The 13,522-nt window shown below is 44.4% G+C and overlaps 1 protein-coding gene across 2 annotated transcripts in view; it reads right to left on the minus strand.

Annotated features, from left to right (window-relative positions):
• Positions 1-13,144, minus strand: part of LOC140075106 (uromodulin-like) — a 37,020-nt gene extending 23,876 nt beyond the window's left edge. The window contains exons 1-6 of one of the 2 annotated variants that reach the window (XM_072120609.1): positions 13,025-13,144; positions 11,222-11,330; positions 8,695-8,736; positions 6,199-6,354; positions 5,879-6,117; positions 3,809-3,931 (exon numbers count right to left, since the gene is read on the minus strand). In XM_072120609.1, the coding sequence (XP_071976710.1) occupies positions 3,809-3,931; positions 5,879-6,117; positions 6,199-6,354; positions 8,695-8,736; positions 11,222-11,330; positions 13,025-13,096 (741 nt within the window). In that variant the 5' untranslated portion in view covers positions 13,097-13,144. The remainder of the gene's footprint in view (positions 1-3,808; positions 3,932-5,878; positions 6,118-6,198; positions 6,355-8,694; positions 8,737-11,221; positions 11,331-13,024) is intronic. The other variant, XM_072120610.1, reaches the window with a different exon arrangement.
• Between the last annotated feature and the right edge of the window lie 378 nt (positions 13,145-13,522).

Here is a 13,522-nt window from a genome sequence, read left to right on the forward strand (position 1 = left end):
ATAAAAATGTATTTGTGTGTATATATGTATTTGTGTGTGTATATATGTATATATATGCATCTACTGTGTTTATATGTGTATATATGCATCTACTGTGTATATACTGTGTATATATGTGTATATATGCATCTACTGTGTATATACTGTGTATAAATATATGCATCTACTGTGTATATATGCATCTACTGTGTATAAATGTATATATATATATATATGCATCTACTGTGTATATATGCATCTACTGTGTATATACTGTGTATATATGCATCTACTGTGTATATACTGTGTATATATGTGTATATATGCATCTACTGTGTATATACTGTGTATATATGTGTATATATGCATCTACTGTGTATATACTGTTTATATATGTGTATATATGCATCTACTGTGTATATGCTGTGGATATATGCATAGATGCATATAATGTATTTATACGCGCATAAATTTATATCAGCATATACATGTGCACCTTTAAATATATGTATATATATGATGTGTGTTTTTGTATTTGCTGTGTATATGGTATGTATGTATATGCTCTATACAGTGAATGTGTGTGTGTGGCTGTGCGGGCTGTGGTGTATGTTACATGGGACTGCATATCTGGTAGGGGTGAAGGTAGATATAAAGATGTGTTACTGGGGGCGAGACGGCTGTATGTAGCTGTGTTACTGGGGGCGAGGCGGCTGTATGTAGTTGTGTTACTGGGGGGAGAGGCGGCTGTATGTAGCTGTGTCACTGGGGGCGAGGCGGCTGTATGTAGCTGTGTTACTGGGGACGAGGCAGCTGTATGTAGCTGTGTTACTGGGGACGAGGCGGCTGTATGTATGTAGCTGTGTTACTGGGGACGAAGCAGCTGTATGTAGCTGTGTTACTGGGGGCGAGGCGTCTGTATGTAGCTGTGTTACTGGGGGCGAGGCGGCTGTATGTAGCCGTGTTACTGGGGATGAGGCGGCTGTATGTAGCTGTGTTACTGGGGATGAGGCGGCTGTATGTAGCTGTGTTACTGGGGATGAGGTGGCTGTATGTAGCCGGTTACTGGGAGCGAGGCGGCTGTATGTAGCTGTGTTACTGGGGGCGAGGCGGCTGTATGTAGCTGTGTTACTGGGGGCGAGGCGGCTGTATGTAGCTGTGTTACTAGGGATGAGGCGGCTGTATGTAGCTGTGTTACTGGGGATGAGGCGGCTGTATGTAGCTGTGTTACTGGGGGTGAGGCCGCTGTATTTAGCTGTGTTACTGGGGGCGAGGTGGCTGTATGTAGCTGTGTTACTAGGGATGAGGCGGCTGTATGTAGCTGTGTTACTGGGGATGAGGCGGCTGTATGTAGCTGTGTTACTGGGGATGAGGCGGCTGTATGTAGCTGTGTTACTGGGGGTGAGGCGGCTGTATGTAGCTGTGTTACTGGGGGCGAGGCGGCTGTATGTAGCTGTGTTACTGGGGGCGAGGCAGCTGTATGTAGCTGTGTTACTGGGGGCGAGGCGGCTGTATGTAGCTGTGTTACTGGGGGCGAGGCGGCTGTATGTAGCTGTGTTACTGGGGGCGAGGCGGCTGTATGTAGCTGTGTTACTGGGGATGAGGCGGCTGTATGTAGCCGGTTACTGGGGGCGAGGCGGCTGTATGTAGCTGTGTTACTGGGGGCGAGGCGGCTGTATGTAGCTGTGTTACTGGGGGTGAGGCGGCTGTATGTAGCTGTGTTACTGGGGGCGAGGCGGCTGTATGTAGCTGTGTTACTAGGGATGAGGCGGCTGTATGTAGCTGTGTTACTGGGGATGAGGCGGCTGTATGTAGCTGTGTTACTGGGGATGAGGCGGCTGTATGTAGCTGTGTTACTGGGGGTGAGGCGGCTGTATGTAGCTGTGTTACTGGGGATGAGGCAGCTGTATGTAGCTGTGTTACTGGGGATGAGGCGGCTGTATGTAGCTGTGTTACTGGGGGCGAGGCGGCTGTATGTAGCTGTGTTACTGGGGATTAGCCAGCTGTATGTAGCTGTGTTACTGGGGGTGAGGCGGCTGTATGTAGCTGTGTCACAGCTGGGATAGTGGAAAGTGAGCAGGAGGACGTGTATGCATGCCACACTCAGTGGGGGCCTCCACCAGATTTTGCGCCCAGGGGCCCCCACCAACCTTAATCCGGCCCTGTCTACAAAGGTCCTGAAATTGCAGATTGAAAGAAGACAGAAGGAACACATCCTCCATTCCCCAAGAAGCTGATTCCAGTACCATATGTAGGAAGTGATTCCAGGCTTGTAAGGGCTATAGTATTCATAAGGCCCATGCCAGTCTTAATCCGGCCCTGTTTGCACTGTATGCATAATGCACTAGAATCACTCAATCAGCTGCCTCTAAAGCTAGTAGCATCATGTCATGTATCAAAAGTGGAATGGACTCTCGTGATAGGGATGTAATATTACCACTATACAAGGCACTGGTTCGGCCACACCTGGAATATGCTGTCCAGTTCTGGGCACCGGTCCATAAAAAGGATGCCCTGGAGCTGGAGAGGGTTCAACGTAGAGCCACAAAACTGATAAGGGGTATGGAGGGTCTTAGTTATGAGGAAAGATTAAAACAACTAGATTTATTTAGTCTGGAAAGAGACGACTAAGAGGGGACATGATTAATTTATATAAATATATGAATGGTCCATACAAAAAATATGGTGGTAAATTGTTCCAGATTAAATCAAATCAAAAGACGAGGGGGGCACTGTCTCCGTTTGGAGAAATCAAGGTTTAATTACCGGAGGCGACAGGGCTTTTTTACTATGAGAACTGTCAATCTGTGGAATAGCTTGCCTCAGGAGTGGCCACAGCAGGGACAGCGGAGAGCTTCAAGAAGGGTCTAGATGCCTTTTTACACCTAAATAACATTGATTGTTATGCTATATAGGATTGTTTCCCCTAAATCCCTTCCTCATCCAATCCCTACCCTTCCTTGGTTGAACTTGATGGACAAGTGTCTTTTTTCAACCGTATAAACCAGTGATGGCTAACCTATGGCACTGGTGCCAGAGGTGGCACTCAGAGCCCTTTCTGTGGGCACTCAGGCCATCACCAGAGATGACTCCGGGTATATTGCTGCAGTCCCAGACAGCCCAGGACTTGCTGTGCACAGAGGTATATTAAAGTGACAGTGCTACCTGGGACTATTTGCTGCTTTATTGGTGTCCCCAGGTGCTGGTATCAATGAAAACTGTGACAGAGAAGGGAGTATAAATCACAAATTAAATTTCTGTGTTGGCACTTTGCGATAAATAAGCGGGTCTTTGTTGTAGTTTGGGCACTCGGTCTCTAAAAGGTTTGCCATCACTGGTATAAACTATGAAACTATGAAACTTACATTGGGGCACATTTACTAAGGGCCCACACACTGCATTTGCGTCGAGTTTCCCCACTATTTCCGATTTGTGCCGCATTTAACAGGGATTTTTGGCGCACGCTATCGGATTTTAGCGCAATCCCGCCGACTTTCATGCTACACAAATTGGGGGGCGTGGCCATCGGACAACCCGACTGATTCGGACTAAGCGCGAGATTTAAAATTCAAATTGTGTCGCAAGACATGCACTCACATACACTGGGAAGAAGAAGGTAAGCTCAGGCGGACCTGAGCGGGGAAGCGACACATGAATGATAATGGGGGACACGATCTTAGTGAATCACGCTGGACTTCATCCTTGTCGGACAACGCACCTCAGGGATCGCGACAGGACCGGGTAAGTAAATGTGCCCCATTATGTGCAGTATATGTACAATAACTTCAGTTTAACCTTCCTTCCCAAAAATGAGTAGTACTGTACGCACCTTGTTTAGTTTCGAGAGTCTGACCTCAAACACATGTCCAAAACTCTTGGATGCAATATCTCTGTAAATGAGATATTTGGGGTCCGTTCTTCCAGCACATACTCCAGTTATTAGGAAAAAGATCTGTAGATGGTAATTAAGCATGGATTACTAGGATACAATATTTTCATTGCTAGTACATGTAAACCTATAATTACCTATAAAACACCTATTTACTTTTACCAGTTTATTTATTTTTACTATCTTTCTTTCATCTATAGGGGGCCTCCAAGATAGAACAGAAGCGCCAAGTAGTTGGAGATCTGTTTAAGGCTTAAAGCGAACTTGTCACAGGGTTTGTCATTTTTTGCTGGTGACAGGTCCCAACAGTCCATGCTATGTTGACTATAAAAATGTCTTTGAATAATTTCAATACATTATAATAGTTTATTTTATAAACTCTCTGCCAGCAGCAAGTGGTAAACGCCAGGGGAGGGGCAGCCGCAGCCTGTGTGTGCCTGTGTCTCCTCATGCATTCTTCCTTTACTCCCCACCATCCCGCTCCATCCCCTACCTGCTCAATGCATGTGACACGATGTGTAGAGCGGGGAGGGAGCTGGATGAGTGTGGAGGAGAGGAGATTATAACAGGCACATACAGGGAACCCCCGGGGAGGACTCAGCAGATGCTGCTGGCAGGGAGCCAGGTAATGTAAAATAAACTTATATATAAACTGCTGAAATAATCCAGAATGCTGACAAAGGCATTTTTAAAATCAGCATAGCATAAGCTATTGGAACATGTGCAAATGACATTCCTAATGACAGGTTTGCCTTAAAGGAAACCTACCATTTGTTTTTATGCTGTCAGCACCCGTCCAGCAAACCATCCAACCACAACCAGGCTTGGTGCTAGCTGTCAGACTAGGTAAGTGGTAGCGAACTCACCCTGCGATGTCCCTGCAGGCTAAGTCCCTGCCTAAAGCAGATAAGGGTGAACCCACTATCAGGAAGCTAATTGACGGTCCCTGAGCGGCCCTACAAGATGACAGGGAAGACTTACTTTGTCTGGCAGCTGCTGGATGGTGGAGCGGACAGGTAACGGGAATACAGGTATAGACCAGTGTTCACACTGGCGCACAGAATACAAATACAGGACTGAGACAGGGACAAAACAACAGATAATCACAGGTCAGATCCAAATACAGGTACAGGCGGGATATACGCAGGTCAGGTCAAGATCAAGCAGATTATATACAGGTTAGGTACAGATACAGGCAGACAAACTGAGACAGGTAAAACTGAACCAGAAACATAGGGAAGACAAGACTCAAAACCAGCAAGGTATGATGGAAATGGGCAGGTATATATGGCCAATCCCAGACACTCCCCCAGTACACTGGGCAACTGTCCATCAGGCTAGTAACCCTTGCTGGGCAGGACAGAAATTCAAGGAGCAGGGTGTGGCTCAGTTTATCCAAACAGAAGAATTAAGCCACAGTTCACACACAAATAAACGCCATGTATTCCGCCAACTGCGGATAGAGCGACGTCCTGGACGTTACATATGCATTATGAACCAAACATACCTTAAGAATGCGCTAGCTACACAGATGCATAAATATATCTTGTTTAATCCCTAAACTGAGTGGTTTTGCTTAAACAAACAATTATACAATTATGATAATGAGGCTCTGTCGCTCCCATGGCTGCTTCAGCACTTCTCCTCACCCTAATTATGCACTGCTCCAGCCTTTTGTTTTGTAAATAACATAACCATTATCCTGTCTCTTCACTGGGGCAGTCCAGAGGAAGGATTTCTCCTCCTTTGGAAAACCGATACTAGGTGATTAAGTGGGAAGTCCTGTCCTGCTGTGCACATACATTCAACAGTAGAACCGTGGATGGAAAACATAGACAGGATCAGTGAAGGCTCAGATCCCTACAGTTAACCAATGCGCCGCCTTTACCTGTGTCAAGTACACCAGCATCACTATGGAAGCATCTGGTGACAGAAGATAGAGGACCACAATTCTTAAACTTATACTTATGGATATATGTATCAGATATGAATATTTCCTTGAACACTTACTTTTGATTGTGTTGTGTTTATGAGAGAATACACATTTTCTATCAGATTTTCATCATTATAATCTTTTGCAGATGCATCAGTTAAGACCAAAATAAAAGAGTTATATGGGGACTTCTCCAAAGCCATCTGTAGTCCAGTAACGACCATTTCAGGACAGTCCCCACCACCTCGTACTGTAAGATTATCGAAGAAACTGTCGAATATACTTATGGACTCTGTTGTGTGCACTGGTCCAATTACTGGAAGAAAAAAGTTAGTGTTAGTGTATTTTTTAAATATTGTTTTCTAAAGAATGAAATATTATCTAAATATAATCCTACTTGGATCATTGTATTCCACCATTGTGTATGTCCGTACCCCACAAGGGTATCGTGCTGACACCTGATGGAGAAGCCAACCATTGACCAATTTTAGCTGCTGAAGGTCATTATGCATCGAACCAGTGGTATCCACCAAGTATGTAAGCGAAGATGACTCTGCCGAAAAAGGAAAACTGGAAGTAATGAGGAGTATCAGTAAAGATAACTGGGTGGTCACACAAAGATAAATATAACATATCTACATTATGTGGGCAAAGTATTGGATGCACCCACAGTTATTGATGAGCAGACCCATGTAAATCGGGTTTGGGCAAGTTCTGACAAACCCAAATTTAAAGAATCTTTTGGTACCAATGTTACTGGTGGACTCCCACCAGTAACATAGGTGTTAACTGTTCAAATTCAGTCAGCATAGTTGCCATCAGCATTGAAATCACTGTGGCTGTACACACTGCCATTTTGGGAAGGGTGGTCGCTCCTGATTATGTCAACGTAAAAACTTTGAATATCCCTAAAATGGCGGCGTCCTGTGCTGCTAGCATTATAGTGCTGTTCACGTGCTCCATTGATTTAAATGCATTAAAGAGTTAAATCGGACATTATTGAGCCAAAACCCGACCTGAACTTCATAAGTGTGGGGTCGATCCAGAGGACCACAAATGGCAAAGTTTGGTATAAACTCAAACTTAATAGTTCAGGTCCACTCAACGCTACACAATCATTGAATTTGGGTGCCTCATTCAGCGCCTATAAACATGAAGTGACAGAATGGGGTTGCTAAGTGCTGAGGTGTATAGTCACCAACAAAGTCACCAACGCTCAGTAGCCTCCACAGTGAATTAATATCAGCACTAGAGATGAGCGAACATGCTCGTCCGAGCTTGATGCTCGTTCGAGCATTAAGGTACTCGAGACGGCTCGTTGCTCGGACGAGTATTTCCCCTGCTCGAGATCGAGCATTTAATTAAAAAAACACAGTGAAGAACAATGAAGAATAGAATAAAAACAGTGAACACAGGATCATTTAAGTGAAAAACACAGTAAAGAACACAGTGAAGAATAGATTACAGATGTTCGGCACATCTGCTTACTTGTCGGAAGATACGCGCGGAACGGTGCGAACAAAATAGTATGTGAAGAACAATATATATGTGTGAAGAACACATTGCAGAACACGGTGAGCAGGACAGAGACAACGAGGAGCAGCACAGAGACACCGGGGAGTAGCACAGAGACACCGGGGAGCAGCACGAAGACATGGGGCAGCAGCACGGAGACATCAGGCAGCGGCACGGAGTGGCACGGAGACATCAGGCAGCGGCACGGAGACAGCGGGGCACGGAGACATCGGGGCACGGAGACATCGGGGCACGGAGAGAGCGGGGCACGGAGAGAGCGGGGCACGGAGAGAGCGGGGCACGGAGAGAGCGGGGCACGGAGAGAGCGGGGCACGGAGACAGCGGGGCACGGAGACAGCGGGGCACGGAGACATCGGGGCACGGAGACAGCGGGGCACGGAGACAGCGGGGCACGGAGACAGCTGGGCACGGAGACATCGGGGCACGGAGAGAGCAGGGCACGGAGACAGCGGGGCACGGAGACAGCGGGGCACGGAGACAGCGGGGCACAGAGACAGCGGGGCACGGAGACAGCGGGGCACGGAGACAGCGGGGCACAGAGACAGCGGGGCACGGAGACAGCGGGGCACGGAGACAGCGTATCTCCCGACAAGTAAGCAGATGTGCCGAACATCTGCAATCTATTCTTCACTGTGTTTTTCACTTAAATGATCCTATTCTTCACTGTTCTTCACATCTGCTAACTTGTCGGGAGATAATATACGCGCGGAACAGTGAAGAATAGATTGCAGATGTTTGCATACATCTGCTAACTTATCAGAAGACATTCTTTTTCAATTAAATAACACATTTTATTCCCGAACCATGGTCCCTTTGAAAAATGCTCGAGTCTCCCATTGACTTCAATGGGGCTCGTTATTCGAGACGAGCACTCGAGCATCTGGAAAAGTTCGTCTCGAATAACGAGCACTCGAGCATTTTAGTGCTCGCTCATCTCTAATCAGCACCAAAACTGTAAACCAGTAGCTTCATAACCGGCTTTCATGGGCGAGCAGCAATGTTCTGTGGAGCAACAAACACACTTCTCTATCGGGGAGTCTGAATCAGTGAATGCCTTGTGAGCTTACCTCCCTGACTGCCGGGTGCCAATTGTGATGTCTGCTCAAGAAGGATAATGTCCACATACATGGTCCTTAATACAAGCCTTTCGAGAAGACTGTAAGGGACCAACTTCATACGACTTAATGGCTTTGTGATCATCAAAACTCATGTGGATGTGATGTGTACCTTTCCCATATTCCAATACTTTTAACTATAAAGGTATTAAAATAGAGGGACATGCAGTTTGGGATTTTTTGACCTGCAAACAGCTTTTTATAGATTTCAGTGTTTCTAAAGAACATAAATTCCCACGTACCTGTATTTGATGTGCATCTGCTTTTGTCTGCTGGAAGCTCATCTGTAGATATAATAGGGAAGTTTATGGAAAAACTATTCATTCTTGCATGAAATGTATCACTACTTTCACAATATATTAGGGAGTTTACATGAATTCCTTAAACTTCTGTTTATTGGAGTATTGCCTGTGCGTCTGAATATACAGTAAATTGAGGAATTATGGCCAAACAATATACATGTAAATGTGTAAATACATACACAAAACTTCTATTGCTGGCTTAATAAATTGGATATATATTGGCTGAAACCTCTGATTTCACCGAGCCCTACTGCACTGTAAGTGGAGGGACTACAATTCCTAATTGATTGCACAGATCAGGAAAATTAGGGAGATAAGGAGAAGACAGACAATTTCAAGTGCCCTATTATTTTATAAGGTAGATTTTAGGATGCTTCCTCTTTCAGTGATCGCAATGGCCATAGGAAATGTCATCATTCATGGGGAGAGATAAGTGGTTCCGTAGAACTTGGCTGAACAGGGGTACAAGAACCTGGACCCCAACCAGTAGCATCTGCAATCAGTTCTGGCACCGAATTTTTAAATACTGCTAGCAGAGTCATCAGTGACTTTTAAATTACCCCGGCCATGTACGTTGGCACTAACCTTCCGGCAGTTCTGTGTGCAGCCATTTTGGAGAATGTTGTCCCCTCCAATGACAATATAGGGGAGTTATGATCCTCCCCAGAATGGTGGAACCTAGTGCCACTGGCAGGTTGGGACCGGCACGCACGGCCAGGGGTAATTTAACTGATGGTGGACGTTAACGGTGGGTGGGTTAAGCCGAACTCAGACCCTGGTTCGGGTCCACTCATCACTACTCAAGGTTGTAAAGGTAACAATGTTATGAAAAAAGCCTTTGAAGCCTGAGCTGGGCTCTTCATTATCCATCGACATGCTATACTCCCGATGAGGAGCCAAGCTCAGTATTGCAACACGTTTTAAATAGCATAAAAAAATAAAGAAGAAATGTTTTAATTGTTTTAATCATTTTCTGTGGTGCTAGTTTTGTTTATGTGTATGTATTTATTAATACATTAAGTTAACATTAACTGTTTTTTTGCTACTTGACACAACTTTTTGTGAGCTTTAATAAAGAAAAATTATCTTTACAACCTTAAAGGAAACCTACCACTTGAAGTGGCAGGTTTCCGATGGCAATACCGGGCACCAGCTCAGGGTGAGCTGGTGCCGGAGCTTATTTTAGTTAGTGTTTTAAACGCGGTATCGCGGTTTAAAACACTTTTTAAACTTTATAGCCGGCGCAGGCAGGTACGCGCTCGGCGCTTACCATGCACGCGGCTACATAGGAAGTGAATGAGAGCCGCGCGCATGGTAAGCGCCGAGCGCGTACCTGCCTGCGCCGGCTATAAAGTTTAAAAACACTAACTAAAATAAGCTCCGGCACCAGCTCACCCTGAGCTGGTGCCCGGTATTGCCATCGGAAACCTGCCACTTCAAGTGGTAGGTTTCCTTTAAAGAGGACCTGTCACCGCAGAAAACCGAAGGACCAAATGAATGTGCCCACCTTAATCCTCCACCCAGCCCCTTTCTCCCTAGCTGTTTTTTTTAAATTTATGTGCAGTAAATTGATTTAACACGATCCGAACTCTTACCAAATAAGAGGTCGGATCGTGTATCTGGCGCTCGGGCAGTCAGCGTTATTCATTAGGCGTGCCGACACACCCCAAGCACGCCCCGGCCAGCTGCCGGCTCTCGTGCAGCGGTAAAGAAGCCCGGCTCAGTGACAGCTGACAGTGCAGCGCGGCCGTCAATTTTAACAAGCCAGGTTGCAGCCGCACCGCGGATGCGATGCTGCCGGCTTCTCGTACAATGTGTCCGCTGGCGGGGGCTTATTTTGTAAGAGGTAGGATCAATGTTAAAGGATCGTGTTAAATCAATTTACTGCACATAAATTAAAAAAAAAAAATGGCTAAGGAGAAAGGGGCTGGGGGGAGGATTAAGGGGGGGCTCATTTGGACCTTCGGTTTTCTGCGGTGACAGGTCCTCTTTAAGTGATCAAGTTTCATCTTAATAACTACCCAACACAAAAACCCCATCTATTAGACAGGGGAACCTCTGAGATGCAGCGGCTACGCTTATACGTGTTATGCAGGGTTGTGCTGGTGCTTGTACTTTTCATGTATTATTTTATAAACCTCTGCTAGAAGAATATGTCAGACACTTACCTCATTTAGAGCTTATATATGTTACCATGTGTTTTAATTGGGAATTTCGCCTGGAATAGCTTTGGGTAAGCATTTTGCTGGTATTTAGATAATATCCATGGCCAGTTATAGACTCAACTTACAAAGTGTATAGATAGATAGATAGATAGATAGATAGATAGATAGATAGATAGATGATAGATAGATAGATAGATAGATAGATAGATATGAAATAGATGACAGGTGATAGATAGATGCATGTCTTACATTAATATTTTGCATACTTTCATATTACTTACATTCATATTTTTCATACTTACTATTGTTATTTATGGGGCTGCAAAAACTTTCTTTATTGAAAAAGAACAGCAAGAAGATGAAACACAAATACTTCCACATGTCCTCTATAAACTGTACTATTCCCTGAAACTGGAGCAAAGTGAATTTAATACATTAATTAACAATTAGGATCCTGCAGCATTAGTAGGCTCATCATAGACACATATATTCTGCAATACATTATTGTATTGGTTTATGAGTTGTGGCTTAAATCACCAATGTATGCAGTTGGGGGTCAGTGATAACACGTTCTTGTCTCTAAGGGGGTCATTTATCTTTATTTATCTTTCTCTATTTTTGGGGACATTTTGAAATGCCCGCCGGACATTTGTTTTTCGTCAGTAAGACACATTTATCTTCTATTCCAGATGTGCTAAATGTCGCAAATGGCATTTATCAAATTGTCTAATATTTGCAACATTTTTTGGCGCAAAAAACTCCAGACAAAACCATACTTAAGGGAAACGTAGAAAATGGAAAGAAACGACTTGAGAGATTTGTGCGACTGTTTTGCGACATTTGCACAAATGTCTCAAAAAGAGATGAAAAAAAAACTCATTTAACACAAGGAAAAAGTGAGATTGATAAATTACCAAAGAAGCAGACAGCAAAAACCAGCCAAAACACACAGCAATAAGATAAGTGACCCCTTAAGAGTCTTAAAATTTACTTTGTGTGTGACTACAGTCTTAAACTGAAATTGTGTACATTCACATTGGTTAAGAGGTCCCCTACTTAAGAACACTCGACTTACATATGACCCCTAGTTACAAATGGACCTCTGGATATTGGTAATTTATTGTACTTTAGTCCTAGACTACAATAATCAGCTGTAACAGTTATCACATGTGTCTGTAATGAAGCTTTAGTGTTAATCCTGATTCTTATGACAATCCAACATTTTTAAAATCCAATTGTCACAGAGACCAAAAAAGTTCTGGCTGGGATTACAATGATAAAATATACAGTTCCAACTTACATACAAATTCAACTTAAGAACAAACCTACAGACCCTATCTTGTACGTAACCCCGGGGACTGCCTGTATACATGGTGTACTGTCATTCAGTGTATGTATAAACGTATCACATAGAAGCCATACAATTTGGTTCCCAAATCTCATAGCTTATCTTTTACACAGTTACCTGAATAAAAATGCTATATAGTGTCAGTACGAGGTAGAGGTGAAGTCTAATACCAATCCAAAACAATGGGGCAGATTTACTTACCCGGTCCTGTCGCAATCCCGCGGTGCATTGTCCGACGAGGATTTGGGTCTGCCGCGATTCACTAAGATCGTGCGTCTAATTTCCTTCATGTATCGCTTTCCCGCTGAGTTCCCCCCGTAGTTCACCTTCTTCTTCCCGATGCATGATCTTGCGACACAATTTCATTTTTTAAATTCCGCGGTTTGTCCGAATCAGTCGAGTTGTCCGATGGCACGCCCCCCGATTTCTGTCGCATGCAAGCCGGCGCCGATGCACCACAATCTGATTGTGTGCACCAAAATCCTGGGGCAATTCGGCACAAAAAGGAAATATTCGGGAAACCCGACAGAATCGCGGTCCGCGGACCCTTAGTAAATGAGCCCCAATATGTTAGTAGCACATTTCAATGTTATCACAAGGCCAGGTCATGTGAGACATCCTCTTCCATAGATATAGGTGTCATGCTTTGCATAGCCACTATGAAAGACTTGATAATATAACACAAAAAAGGAAGATATATCATCTTTATATGACATACTCATGCAGTAGTAGTAGGATAAAGTAACATCTACTACACCTTGAATAGAAAGCCGGTCCTTGTGTTGAAGAAGTTTCTTGTCCGCTCTTCATATACTTCATAGTACTTCATATAGTGATTCAGTTTAGAGGCTTATGTCATATATAACGTGGGTTGGGACCTCCTCACTGGCAGTGCCAGGTGCAGTCCTGTGCCCATAGACTCTTATCAGGGCTATTGTGTGTTACGCATCATTAAAGACAATATTAAAGCACTTATATCAGACAATAGAGGGATGGGATGGGATGTATTCTGCATTGTACTCAGGATAGGATGTATTTAACCATGGTATAAAACAAAGACAAAGATCCTAATGGGCTAAGTGCTCATTACAGGTGGCCTATAGATGAGCAGTAAGCAGATATGTATAAGGTCATCTGCCCTTTAACATGTTGTGTTGTGTCAGGACTCGCTGAATTGCTCTTGCAGTGGTCTGAAAGGGATCAGGTATCCGACTCCTGTGCTTGGCTGAGAGCGGTGATTGACAGCTGCCTCTAG

This window comes from Engystomops pustulosus, chromosome 8, assembly GCF_040894005.1.
Source record: "Engystomops pustulosus chromosome 8, aEngPut4.maternal, whole genome shotgun sequence".
Lineage (NCBI taxonomy): Eukaryota > Metazoa > Chordata > Amphibia > Anura > Leptodactylidae > Engystomops > Engystomops pustulosus.